General features: G+C 36.5%; 1 protein-coding gene across 1 annotated transcript; it reads left to right on the forward strand.

Moving 5' to 3' along the window:
* Positions 1–2,065: 2,065 nt before the first annotated feature.
* On the forward strand, positions 2,066–12,884 carry LOC103719984 (amino acid transporter AVT1C-like). The gene is made up of 12 exons (XM_088718114.2): positions 2,066–2,506; positions 4,355–4,674; positions 6,974–7,188; positions 7,297–7,320; positions 8,165–8,345; positions 9,084–9,303; positions 9,404–9,539; positions 10,162–10,181; positions 10,824–10,969; positions 11,430–11,473; positions 11,549–11,611; positions 12,643–12,884. The coding sequence occupies exons 1-12, from the start codon at positions 2,274–2,276 to the stop codon at positions 12,736–12,738; spliced, it is 1,698 nt and encodes a 565-aa protein (XP_088574240.2). The 5' UTR covers positions 2,066–2,273; the 3' UTR covers positions 12,739–12,884.
* Positions 12,885–14,418: the final 1,534 nt, after the last annotated feature.

Raw genomic sequence — 14,418 nt, forward strand, 5'->3', positions numbered from 1 at the left:
ATAAACTAGCAAATAATTAACTTGACAATATAATAATAAAATAAAGAAAAAGAGAGAAGATGGTCTGTGGATTAAAGCACGCTGATGCATGCGTTGTTCCAGAAAAGTTTATACCCCCACGCATGGGTTTACTGGCACAGATCTCCTAGAGATACGACAACCCAATACAGAACCACGTCTTCCCCGTCAGTATGCCTCCATGGAAGAAAAAAGAGCACGTTCACGCTTGCAGATAGCTCAAAAGAAATTTAAAAAAAATATGAGGAGAAGAAAAATTTTCTTTATTTCTTTTCTCCCCAATGATCCCTTAAGCTCTTTTTATATAGACTCTTGGAATAAGGAGAAGAGAAAATTTTGATTATACTTGAAATGATCCCTAGATCCCTTTATATAGGCTTAGGCGCGTCAAAAGAAGCAGACTCTCATTCCGCGGATTAATGACGTGTCTTCTTGTACTCCTTTGATCATGCGGCTTGTTGCATCTTGGCCGCCCATCCTTCCTTTTTTCTTCGAGAGGTCTTTCCATGCTTGCTCTTGCGCGTGAATGCATGACACTTCTCATGGCTTGCTTCCTTTAGAAATTTTTCCATGTTTGCTTCTTGCTTATGCGTAGATGCTTGCCACTTGGCCGTTGACCAATTTGATTTTCAAATTTTTAAAATATTTAATTTAATTCAATACTCACATGCCGTGGGGTTAAACTAACATTACTCAGAATCGAATTATAGTCTCCAAACAATTAATGATACATACAATTGGCAATAAAATAATCTTAATCTTTACCAAAAAATACAGTAATGTTAATTAAACTCGAGGATCACGTTCACTACCAGTTGGACATGCCAAATAAGTGGGGACCAATTAACATTTTCCTACATCATCCATCATGGCCTTTCCTAAAGATGGCATTGGGAGGGCGCCATCGATGAAGACAGCACACTCTACTCGTTCTTATTATTGGCTTACTGTTTCCAATGTTAGTCCAATCACATATAGATGTTCGTAAACAATGAGATCCATCAAAATAACAACCAGGTATAGATTTACTTCCATTTGCACCTAAACTTGACTTACTGATGCCCGTTTGTGTCCACTAATGGCCAACAAATGACCAGCTGTTAAATGAGTTGGCTGCTGATGAAATAGATATAGATCCCTATCTTAAATAATGTAGTCTCCCAAGTTACCTGCTCTATTGTGTGAATAGAATTTTTATTTTTATTTTTTATCTCCCTTTTCTATCTCGATGCATGAACTAACGATGATTCCAATGGACACAATCGATAGATCATGTGGTACGGCGACACAATTAATTTAAGTGAAAATGATGCTCATCTATCTCCAAGAATATAAACCAGCAATTGAGCACAAACGAATGCAGAGAAAGTAATTAAGAGTTCGAGCGGCGAGAGAACATTGATGCCTCCATGTTTTGAGAGTTTGAGCATTAAGGTAAGACAACTCAAATGCTTCCAATATTTGAGCCCATCTAAAAATAAGAAAGAGGGCATCGTTCCAATCCAACCCTCAAAAGACTAGGAAGTTTAGAGAGAGAATCGAAATAGCAATATTATTTTTCTCGCATTAGAGTCAGTGAATACAAGTATTTATTCAGGATTCAGCCAAATTTAAAAGTTAAATATATTCTCATTAATTTATTTCAGTAATTTTCACCGTAACAAGATTTGGCTGTTTCGGCAACGAAACCGTACCAATTCATGGTACGTTGGGAGTGGACCCTATTTAAAAGCAAATTTCCTTTTATAGAAATCCGCTTATTTTATAATTTAAGATATTATCTATATATATATAGAAATTAGAAAGGTATCAATTAAGGATCCAACGGAACTTTATTTGATAAGGAAATCCTGCAACACAAAGCCAACCGAAACAAGTCTCCTAATTTGCTCCGGATTCGTTCGTACACGGTTTTTTGTTTCGGAGCCACCCTTTTTTTTTTTTTCCAGAGATCCCCATGAGTCTTTCATGGACGCCAAACGAGCTTTATAAATACGCCACTCCCACCCTCCTAAACCAAACTTTCTCCCCCTCTCTCGCTCGCTCGCTCGCTCGCTGGGGTTCTGAACGCAAGATCAGAGAGCTCGTGGTGCAGAGTAAGTCCAGTTTAGGAGTAATACTTCTTCTCCCTTCCTTTAACCTCCTAATCTCTATCTCAACTTCCCCGAATAACCATATCTTGCTCTCCGATCTTCGGCGCCGCTCGTCCTTCACAGAAAAAGTTGATCGAATTTTTTATTTATAGAAGGGGAGGAATGAAGAACTCGAACTCGGTGTCGGACCACATCCTCTTCGTCGACAGCGAGGAGGAAGACGATGAGGTCTTCAAGGAAGAGGAAGGGACGAAGGATCGAGCGGCGGCGGCGGCGGCGGAGGAGGAGGAGGAGGAAGAGGAGGATGACGATCAATCCGACGGCTCGTATTCGTCGAGCCATCGATACAGCGGCAGGGCCAGCTCCTACAACACCGCATGGCCCCAGAGCTACAGGTAATGATTCGCTATTCCCCGAGCCCAGATCGATTCTTCAATGTCTGCCGTCGGATCTCGATCCGGCGGTGGGACGATGAAAGGTTGGTATTTAATGGAAGTCTATCTTACTGCCAATTAATGCGTGATTAGAGGAAAGGAATTTTAATTTGGATGCGGTATTAATCATTAGCGATGGTTGGAGGCAACGGTGGTGATTGGCAGATCAGAGTCGTTGCTTTTTACGATAGTTTTGGATTTATATGAAGCTGTTGAGATTAGGTATATGGATGGCTCTGATCTGAGAGAATATCCGGAATTCCAAAATATTGAGGAGAAAAAGGTTGCATTTGGATTTTGGAGTTGCGAGGAATCTAATCTTGAGCCGTAAAGGCAGGACGGCTCATTGTTTTGTGCTAGACTTTTGGCTGTTTCTATGTGGATACACTGGACCTCCGGTGGACCCTTCTGCTTGACAGGCAATAGTTTAGCTTAGGATAATTAATTTTACAAATCTTTTTCAAAAATCTTATGCATCTGACTAATAACCAAACCTAGGGTTTATGGGAAGTTTTGTAATCAAAGGTAATTTTTATTTTTTTATTTAGAAAAAAATGTCTACTAGTTCGATGCTCAAAGGGACAAAAAGAGATAGGTATAATATGTTTCAATGTCGCTAGCTACACTGAGCGCATCATAATCGACTTAATAATAACAATTCTTTTTTAGCTTTGTACATGCATCCCCCTAAAACTAAGGGTTATTGCATATTTCTCCTCCTGGTAGATTTTTTGACTAGTGATTTTAATATATAACTATTTTAGATATCAATGGACACTATTACCTTTTTTATGTTTATATTCTTGAAAAAATTGTAAGATTCAATTTATAATATAGAGAGCTTTATTTCTGAATAATTTTTTAGGATAGTAAATTAAAAGGATAATAATTATTTTATACCTAAAATAATCACTTATTAATACTCACAGCTAAAAATACAATGAGAGTGGTATTCTTGTGAAAATAAAAAGATTGGAGAAACATATACGCAAATAGTGATTTTGAAAATTAAATATACAATAAGTTGTATTTGCAAGAGAGTATAACACCATCCATGTATCAGTAACATTCATCTATTAGGAAGTTCAAGTGAAAAAAGAATGTACTCTATGCATTATATGTCTTGCTATTCAATTTCTCTAGAAATGTAGGATAATATGTTCTAAAAAGTAGATTATATGTTCACAAAGATAAACTTGCATCTCCTCCACTTTTAGTATAAGAGGTCTTGAAAAATCTAATAGGTAAACTAGCACACATATAAAATCTACCAACAATTTTACTTTGATCATAAATCTATGATTAATTTTTTATTACAATTATTTGATGAATAAATAATTAAATCTAGTTGTAATCACAACTAAATTCATGCGTGCCATGCATAATTTATATTGGTGGCATGTTGGCCCGATTTATTTGTAAAATTACTTCACAACAACAAAATTATGAAACTTGCAACATAAATCTTCTCTACCTGTTCTTCTGTTGAAGCATGAGGATGGAAGATAAAGCCCACAAATGATATGATTCAGTACATAATTGGCATATCCTATAAAAAATGCCAAATCTGATACTAAATCAGTAGAATACCTGATATTCTCGTCAGGCTAAGAGTTCAAATCAATTCAAATCTAATAACAAGCACTATGATCGGCCCTAATGAATTAGTACTATAGTGTCTCCTAGTCCACATATATTTGGTTGAAATTGGTTGTCATCACATATAAAGCATACATCCATATTTTATTTATATTGGATCCAATATAATTCTACATTATCATCTAATGTTGGATTTTTCTTCTTTTCCAGGCAATCCATTGATATGTATAGTTTCCTGGGCACACCAACGCTTAGCATATTGTCAAATTCCTTCATTACTTCCTCCTTCGTTGGGAAACACACCCCAGAAATTACCACCTCACTAACTAGGCCCCTCATACCCGCGAGCACAGCTGATCATCGACAAGAAGAAGAAGGAAGGAAGAGTTCTCGTTCACTTTTACTCTCTCGTCCAATCCCAACAAGGAGGCTGCCTGCGAAAAAGATAAAGGAGGATCACGAGCCTCACAAAGTCTCCAATGAGTTGCCTATCTCGCAGCAGTGCTCCTATGGTCAGGCAGTGCTCAATGGTACGTAGCTCTAGTCGCCATGCCCATCATTCGCTCCATTGCAACGACAACCCATCATACTCTTAGCTCTAACAATCAACATTTGTCATATGATTTAACTGTCTACGAGATGGTCCATAACAGACCTTAAACAAACCATCATAGAGATAAAACAGGCATCCTTATTTTTTCATTGTTTTTTTAGCTAGAGGAGGCTTTGAGCCATCTTATCTCTTTACTCTCCCCCACTCAACCTAAGTAGGAGTCTAAGGATTGATAAATGGTAGGGGCAAGAACCCCGATCGACACTTAGCATGGATCATCTGCGGTGCATAATACAAGACGGATGATGCATTCCATATACGATGCATTGTGGGTGTCATTACATTGAACTCCATTTGATAACGGATCAAATGATATAGCAACCATCTAAGGTTGTAGCTATCTCTCCGGTGCAAATACGCACTATAGAAAATTCTGAGTCTCACTAGATTCGAACCTGCCACTTGCTTGTATAGCAATTAGTGAGATCTACTAGCATCTGAAAGGTTTGATGTTGAGCGTAATTGTTTTTTATTATTGTCCAAATTAAAAGATTATAATTTTTAATGTTCTTAAAAAATTAAAGTAAAGTAAATGGTCCTTTCAAAGTATTATGCAATATGCATGATGTCAAGACCATGGGTAGCAGACAAAAGAAACAGTCTACTTCGATCGAGTCAAGTCTGGGGCATATGTCTGAAAATTATGAATATTATATGCAGTTATAGTACATGCCGTAGCCTTGAATGACTACCCTCCCATTTAGACAGGAAGACCGGAGGAGTAACAGAAACCTGGCAGATCTGGTGTTTTCCCATAAATTAAAATAACAATCCAAACTCGGACGAGATGGTGATGGGATGGCTACAAATTGAGACGTTAAATAATTAATGACAGTAACAACAAGGATAATAAACTGCAACCATAACAAATCTAAATTCTCTGCCAAAAACAGATCAAAGGACGGAAAAGATAGTGCCAAGGATATGCCATGGACTGATTTTTTTCGACCAGAACCGTCTGATCGGGGCGCCTCACACTCCGGCCAACCGAGACACGGCAAATGGCGAGCGTTAATTGAGAGCTTAGACCCACTAATCAGGTGGGGGACAGGATTAGAACGGTGTTCATGTTCCTGCCCTCGGGCCAGAGAGAGTAGCATAAATGGATATATCTCTTTCGAGGACATTCGGGTTATGGTGCGTGGGGGATGACCGTCCAGGTTAAGCATGTATATTCTGAGATCAACGAGGCAGTAAATTGGGTAGCCTCTTATGTGGCTAATCATTCTGGAGAGACTTTTTGGTTGGAAAAGGAGGATTTACTCGGAGCACTACAAAATGTGTTATTTTTTGACTTTCTTGGATGTATCCGTATCCGTCGTGTATGATATATCTGCTTTAGCAAAAAAAAAAAAAAAAAAAAAAAACAAAGAAGAAGATAAGGTGACACATGCATTGTGAGACTGCATGTGTCTCGTAGGTTGGCAGCGAAATGAAGCTGGCAAGGGCAAGCCTCTGCTTCCCGTGATGCCAATCTTTTTGTCTCCTCCTCAACTATAGAGAATAAGAATCATGTGAATGTCGATTAAATATTGATAGGTATGGTATTTAGGACAGCAACTTGCGTCAAAGCTAATCTTAACTAGGCCTTATGAGGATTAGGTGGCATCGGAGGGAGTTATCATGATAGGAATGAGTTGTATTGCAACTATATTAACATCATGATCATCATGCTGCTACATTAAACTTTTACACGTTGCACCATTCTCTTACAATTTGCTGAAATTTGGAATATTATGTTGCATATATCCCTTCGCTCCGTGTACACTGATTGCTAATATATGCACCTCATATGTGATCAATGCTATCAAAAAGGCCTACAAATGATGTGTGCTAAGTACATATGCACTTGGACTACTGGTTAAGCCTAACAACCTCCATGTTGGAAAAATCCTAGTATCTTAGAATGAAGTTACTGCTAACCATCCACCTTTGTGTGCAAAGAACCGTACGAGCATCTATTGTTCTGTACAATGGATACTTGTAGTTGTATTTACTAAAAATTCAGATAATCTCAACAGCTCATAGTAAACTTTTTGTAGAATATATGATTGAGTCATTGATTTAGAATCATAATCTAATTTCAATAGCAAACATAACTGGTTTGTTGTTACATGATCACTTCCATGATTCGATCCTACAGTCTTGGTCAAAAGAGGGATCTGAATATGTTGTTCTTGTTACTGTATGACATGTTTTTTGCTCTGTGTGATTAGGAATGAATGTTCTATGTGGGGTTGGGATCCTTTCAATGCCTTATGCTGTGAAGGAAGGAGGCTGGATCGGGCTCTCCGTTCTGTTCATCTTTTCAGTGCTTGCATTTTACACTGGTATCCTGCTGCGCCACTGCCTGGACAGTAAGCCTGGCCTGGAGACGTACCCAGATATTGGCCAGGCTGCATTTGGCACTGTAGGCCGTTTTGCTGTCTCTGTAAAGTCCTCCCTCATAACATTTCTATTCTTCTTTTCCTTTCTCGCATTGCTGAAAATTTTTGATTGATCTAACACTTAGTCTTTTCTGCATTCTTACTTTGTGCAGGTTATCCTTTACCTGGAACTATATGTAAGTAAAACTTCCAGCATTTTCTAGGTTTTATACATCCATATACACATACATACATAATACATATATTTACATATGTGTCTGTGTGTGTATAGAAGATAGTGTCTTATTACCTTATGGATGGTTATGAGACAGAAAAAGACTGTTATGGGCAATCATGGCCTTCAGTACTTGAGGTGGTGAAATTTTCCATGTGTTGGTGTTGCTTGTGTTTCATTTTATGCCAAAATTATCCAATTGCAGATTTCTGTTCTTTGTTGAACAATCAATGAAGTGATCTTTCACAAATTGCCTTCCCCAAGAATCTAGTGCCATTTCATTAGGCCGTCATCAGGTTGAGTGCCAGAAAATAGTAGAAACTCTAAACTCTGAAACATGGATTAAGAGTTTTCGACGAATGGTTAAATATAAAATCTCAAGAAACAACTGATAGTTGCAGAGCCCACTGATGGATCTAGACATTAAGCACCAAGCAATCCCATAACAGACGGCAACCATTGTTCTGTGCAGTCCAGAACACATCAGCTCAGCAACAGCCACATCTCACATGACATGAGGGCTTCATCTTATATACCAATTGATATCGAACACATCTTTAGAGATATTAAAATCTGTCACAAACTGAGATCACTGCGTGCTCAAGCTAATGAAATTGGGTTCTGTTTTGCGTTATGTTCTTGTTCTGTGTTTTACATAGCCTGTGACTCTCATTCCTATATTGGATTGGATTTACTTGGAGCAACTGAAATAAATTAAGGACTGTAAATTAATCTAGCAGGCTTATAATTTTATGTTGAATCATAAAGAGGTGAAGTTTAATTTCTTCTGACCCTTGGTTTTGCAGGCTTGTTGTGTTGAGTTCATTATACTAGAGAGTGATAACCTATCTAGTTTGTTTCCGAATGCCCACTTAAATATTGGGGGGCTGCATCTAAATTGTCATGTACTCTTTGCCATCGTCGCAACTCTTGGAGTCCTGCCTACTACTTGGCTTCGAGATCTAAGCCTTCTGAGTTACATCTCAGGTCAGACTGCATAACTTTATATTTTTCTGTTATGGTATACATGCTTGTCCGGTTGCTCGGAATCAAGAACTTCCAAGCTTATGATGGAAAATTTATTGATTGGTTGGTTCATTTGTGAAAGACAAAAAACAGACTATTTGAAAGCCATTTGTGTAATCTAGACAAATGTCAACTGTTTAAAAGTAATAAATTTTCTGTAGATTGCTTGAATTAATGGTTTGTTATTTTGTAGCATTGACTTTCCTTTTTTTTCTAATTAAAGAAAAGTAGACCTTGGTGCTTTGAATTAGCACTTGGTATGATGTGGTTGCCTAGCTTGTGAATGGCTTTGCTAAGTTTGTGCAAGAATAATCTACATAATACCCATTAGTCAGTAAATCTGAGTTTTAGTATATTAAAGTAAGACATTTTTCTGTAGATTGATTTTATTTATTTAATATGCATTGAGCATTATTAGTTTTTAGTTTAAAAATCAAAGGCCACTCTATCTTTTTGGAGGAGAAAATGAACATTGGAATCTTCGACAAGAATCATTTAGAACATTTTTTTAAATGAATCATGTAAGAGTTCTTCCTGTGTCAGCTGCCTTTATATTTTTGTGAAGCATATAGATGGCACTTAGAGACTTCAATTTAAGAAACTAGCATCTGTCATTAAACCCATACAAATTTGGTTTTTATTCAACATGAAAGATGCAATCTGATCTAATCTCATGACCGCTGTTTACATATTTGGCAGCTGGAGGAGTTATTGCCTCTGTACTGGTGGTTTGTAGTTTGTTTTGGGTTGGTTTAGTTGATCAAGTTGGCTTTCAAACTGGGGGAACTTCACTAAATCTCTCAGGGATTCCAATTGCCATTGGATTATATGGGTATTGCTTCTCAGGCCATGCAGTTTTCCCAAACATATATTCCTCTTTAAAGAAACCCAGCCAGTATCCATCAGTTCTTTTCACTAGGTAAGTGGCTTTCAATCACCTTACTTTAAGCTTTATACATGGATTGCATGAACATACTCCAAGCTCTAACTAAAAACATATTCCATTTGATACTTTGCAGTTTTGCAATTTCTACCGCCATGTTTGCCGGAGTTGCTGTGATGGGCTACCTCATGTTTGGAGAGTCTTTGGTATCTCAGTTCACCCTCAACATGCCCCGTAATCTTGTGGCTTCAAAGTTGGCAGTGTGGACCACGGTAATAATGATAATACTATCGCATGACTCAATACTTTTTTTCTTCTAAATCTTGATGCTTCGCAACATCAATAGATTCTAGGCATAAAAAGTCATAGTTCCATTACTTTGTTCCACTACAAAGATCAACAGAGGCAGGTATTTATGCGCCTAACATAGAGAATACTTTGAGAAATATTAGACTCTGATCTTACTCTTACACTTTGCATGGAAAATATCATGTTTTTGAATCTTGGCACATATTTGGTTCATGAGGATAAATTTTATGGCTGTTAACTTCCATTTCCAGCAGAGATCTCTATCATCCTCTAGAATTCTTGCCTATCGCCTTGTGATCACCAACCAATGAGTCACAACATAACTGTTTGGTACAATTTATACTGCATCAAAGAGATTCATGGATTGGATGATATACTTTACACAATTACACTTATCTAATTGGTTATAGTAATTCTCTTTTTATAACTTCTAATTGTATCAAGTATCTTAATGGCACTATCACTATCCTTGGATAAGATGATTGATTAAAAAAGCCAATAAGTTATTGATCTTTAATTCTTCATTTTTTTGAGCTGCTATTTATAATTGGAGACTTACTTATATTGACACTGTTTCTGTTGCAGGTGGTCAATCCGCTGTCCAAATATCCTTTATTTGATTGTTGTTCTATCTTCCTTGCTGTTTTGCATTCCAGTCTTGAACGAGCCAAAGTTTTTATAATTTTTCCATTGACCCCTGAGAATTAATTTAGCAGATTTCTCAATAAACTACAATGCTTTTTTGCAGGAGATGTTATGGGGCACCTGTTACATGCACGTATCCCCTCATGCCATGTGGTCGGAAAACCTTTGAGTGCATGAAACAGGGTCCCCACAGCATTGCTCTTCTTTTGTTGTTGATCATGATCTTATTAGCTAAGAAAACAAAACATAATAATGAGATTCATAATATTTGTAGTTGGCGAGCCTCATGTGGCTGACATAAAAGTGGAACAGTATAGATTGAGTGGCAAAAATATTTTCAATAAGTTTCAATTCTCTGACCATGGAGTGGTAGGGCATGCTTGATTTTTTATGACAAATAATCAAATATAAAACATATGTTGCAGTCTCAAAGATGGTGCATAGTAACTGTATCATATATCTGTTTCAGTTGCTTGGACAATATTGGACCATTGTAAAAATCCTTGATGATATTAACTGAACCTGATATTTCACAACCGTTTTTTTCAAAAAAAAAAAAAAAAAGACACAGCAGAAGTTTTGTTGCCTTAACCAATGATCACATATGCATTGACTCTGACTCCCTTGGCATTGAGTTTGGAAGAGTTGATACCAGCAAATCGTCGAGAGTCGCACGCATATGCAATCATCATTAGAACAGCTTTGGTGGTCTCCACCTTGTTCGTGGCACTTTCAATCCCCTTTTTTGGTGAGTTTATATCATTCCTTCTTGTTTACATTGGTGATTTGATCTTTCTATTAAGTGTTCTATGTCCCTAGACATTGTGAACTCTGATTCGAGATTAAACATCAGTAGTAATTTAATTCATGGGTTCTTCAGCTTTATGGCCGTCCAAAGATTTTTTTTTTTTTTTTGAATTTTATCAGCTAGTAAAAGTTACATCTTTTACTTTAGCAACTATACATTGTTATGGAGAGGCCAATGGGGCTGCGGACTGGGTGGCGGCGAATGTCGTGTGCCACTCAGGAGACACTCTATGGGCAGGGGAGGAGGGATTGCCTAGGGCACTGTCTGACTTAGTTTTTGCAGATTCTACTGGGTGTATTCATTCACGTAATATATGAAATACCTATTTTAAGCACACAAAAAAATGCATTGTTATGCACTAAGCACTTATATCGGTGTCATATCTCGATTGCATTGTCAGGTCTGGTGATGTCTCTAATTGGTTCCTTGCTCAGCATGCTTGTAGTAAGTTCCTACTTTCCACTTAGTTTTTATAATAGATATATCAATATCATAGCTGCTAATATTATGCTGTGGCAGACGTTGATTCTTCCTTGTGCCTGCTATTTGAGCATTCACAGGGGTAAAGTGACTTGGACTCAGGTAAAACATTGGAAAGATTTCTAACTAATCTCCAGCATTTATGCTAATGGAACCATTTTGTTTGATATATGTCCAATTAATTTGATGGATTAGAATTTTGCTCTGTATTAATTAACTGAAATTATCTATGTTCGGTCAAAACACCAGGCTGCTCTACACTGAGTTTCGATCTATATGATTTTCTTGCTTCAAATACGTCATGATACCGTCGCAATAATATTTGAGTAGATGCAACTTCTTGGAAATCTGGAATGTGAAATAATTTTGTTTTCTAATCATTGTGTGAAAATGTAAATCTGTGACTGAATTTTTGTTTTAATTGCAGGAATACTAAAAAATGGCAACTATTTAGTAGTTTCCATGAGTCCTAGCATAAAACTTCTTGGAAATCTGGAATGTGAAATAATTTTGTTTTCTAATCATTGTGTGAAAATGTAAATCTGTGACTGAATTTTTGTTTTAATTGCAGGAATGCTAAAAAATGGCAACTATTTAGTAGTTTCCATGAGTCTTAGCATAAAATACACTCTTTTAGCGAACGTCCTCCTTTCTTTTTTTTTGGTAGAAAACAAACATGCTCTTTCAGATGAGCTCTTTTGCTCCCTTAAGCTGATTCACTTATATTTGTAATTTTAATTCAAAGCAAGACTCTGTCTTATATGCATGCCATGTGAATAATACATATACTGGAATGTTGAAATAAGTGAAACGGAGGTATTTATTTATATAATTTATCAATTCGAGTGAAAAAAATTAGTCATGAAGGATGATGCAGCTCATGTGACACCTGAATTCAAGAATAGGAATTTGGAAATTGGCGTTAGCCAAAAACAAAAAGTATTGTCCTAGAAAGCATCTCAAACATTCTCAATGGAAAAACACACAAAACTTTGCCGGCATATTTCGCCCATTTGAGAAGCACTCATGTTATTGTGAATTGCATGCACAAGAACTATCGTTATGCACGTAAAATTTTTATTTACAATGTCTTTTCAAACTCTTGCTAATATTCATTCATTTTATTCCTACAGGTATCATTATGTACATTGATCATCACAGTAGGAGTTGTTTCCTCTACCTCCGGCACATACTCAGCACTATCGAAGATAATTCAAAATTTGAGTTAACCTTTTGTTTGCCATATGAAGATTACATCTAATGGCCTTCAATTTTGTTCCATTCTTTGTCCTATTTTTCCCTTTTTATTTTTCTTGTAAATTAGGTGAGGGGATCATTAAATGTTCCTTTAAATTTTACTTTAGTGATATCTTCTGCACGAAGTCTTTTGCTTATAATGTGTGGGTTAGAGACAATTGCAATTTCTTGGCAATACTTGCTTCTTTCTTTGTTTAGACATTTTCAATGTTATAAGGAACCTTAAAGATCCTTAATTTTATTAGATTAAATTCGGTACCTGATATGTCAGATATTCCTAGCTAGAAATTTATCTGTGGATTGCTATGGGCTTCTTTTTTCCCTAACGTTACTTATGCCCAAATTAAGCCACAAATTTGTAAAGGGTTAAATAACACCCAATTGAGAACTACATGTAAAACGTTCCCAAAGATCGGTAAATTATTCTTTGATCTTTTATGTTCAGCCCATATGGAGGGAAGAAAGAATGTCTGTTAAAGGTACTGAATTATGATTTTCATTATGAAAATCTAATAACACGATACAAAACGCATTACATGAGTGCATATTTAAGAATGTTCCATATAAAAACTGAAATAGGATAAATAACAGGAAATTTTCCATATAATTGAAAATTCAGTGTCAACTTGCATTTAACAGGAATCAAACTAGCATCAGCACATAGATTATTAATGGACTGAAAATGTTATATAAGCTAAATCCAAAATTTTCGCCCCATTTAGAGGTGTCTAGGCATGTCCTATAACATTTTCTAAGCTTTACTTCTAAATTTTTAATCAAGTTTTCAAGGTATTCAAATTTTGGGTTTAACTGGAGTTCAACCTTAATGTCCAACAAGGTTGTAACTTAATTCTGAAGTTAGAAATTAAGTTCAAGCAAAACTTCCAATTGCATATTTTTTGGACTTTTATGAAATCTCATTGCATAAACAAGCACCATGATAAGATCATAGGTTGCTTTTTTAAAATGTATATAACATTACAAAATATAATGGTTTTGTAGTATATTCAAAAGCATTTAACAAGGCTAGCATGATGATCAAGATGAGTGAAATTAGAAGCAAATGCTTCCGCTAAAAGATTGTTGCTATTCTAATGTTTTGCATTGCAGAAAGGCTGAAAAGCATGCAATGCAAAAGGTGAAGAATTTGCATGAAGAAAGCAACCTAGAAAATTCCTGGAAAACTAAGATGAAAAATAAGCATATAATGTACCTTAAATTTATTAAGGTATTTCCGTAATTTTGAAATTATTCTTTTTCATTATGTTTAGCGCACTTATTGCTTTTCTTCTAAGACAGCAGTTCATTGACATGCGACAAGCACAATCCCCAGAAAGAGCCTTGGATCAGGAGAGGTCCCTGCCTTTGCAAGGGCTGTGATGCATTCACATAACCTAGAAAATTGATATATCTTGTTTTGGAATGTTTATGCTGTCCTTGGGTCTACTTTACCTTGGTGGAGTCAATTAATTCTTTGGCTACCAGTCCACCGCATGCTTGTTTCTCTTATTTCTGGTCTCATGATGAACCAAAAACAATGGGAGACAAATCAGGAATGTAGATTGTTTGTGCCGCTCATTGATTTCGAGGTTTGATCCGTTCGAAGGACTCGATTTTTCTTCAACATGGAAGCTTTGTTCCAAGATGAATAT

The sequence above is a fragment of the Phoenix dactylifera genome, chromosome 3, assembly GCF_051530095.1.
Source record: "Phoenix dactylifera cultivar Ajwa chromosome 3, Ajwa_hap1_PhDact_Kaust_v1.1, whole genome shotgun sequence".
Taxonomy (NCBI): Eukaryota; Viridiplantae; Streptophyta; class Magnoliopsida; order Arecales; family Arecaceae; genus Phoenix; species Phoenix dactylifera.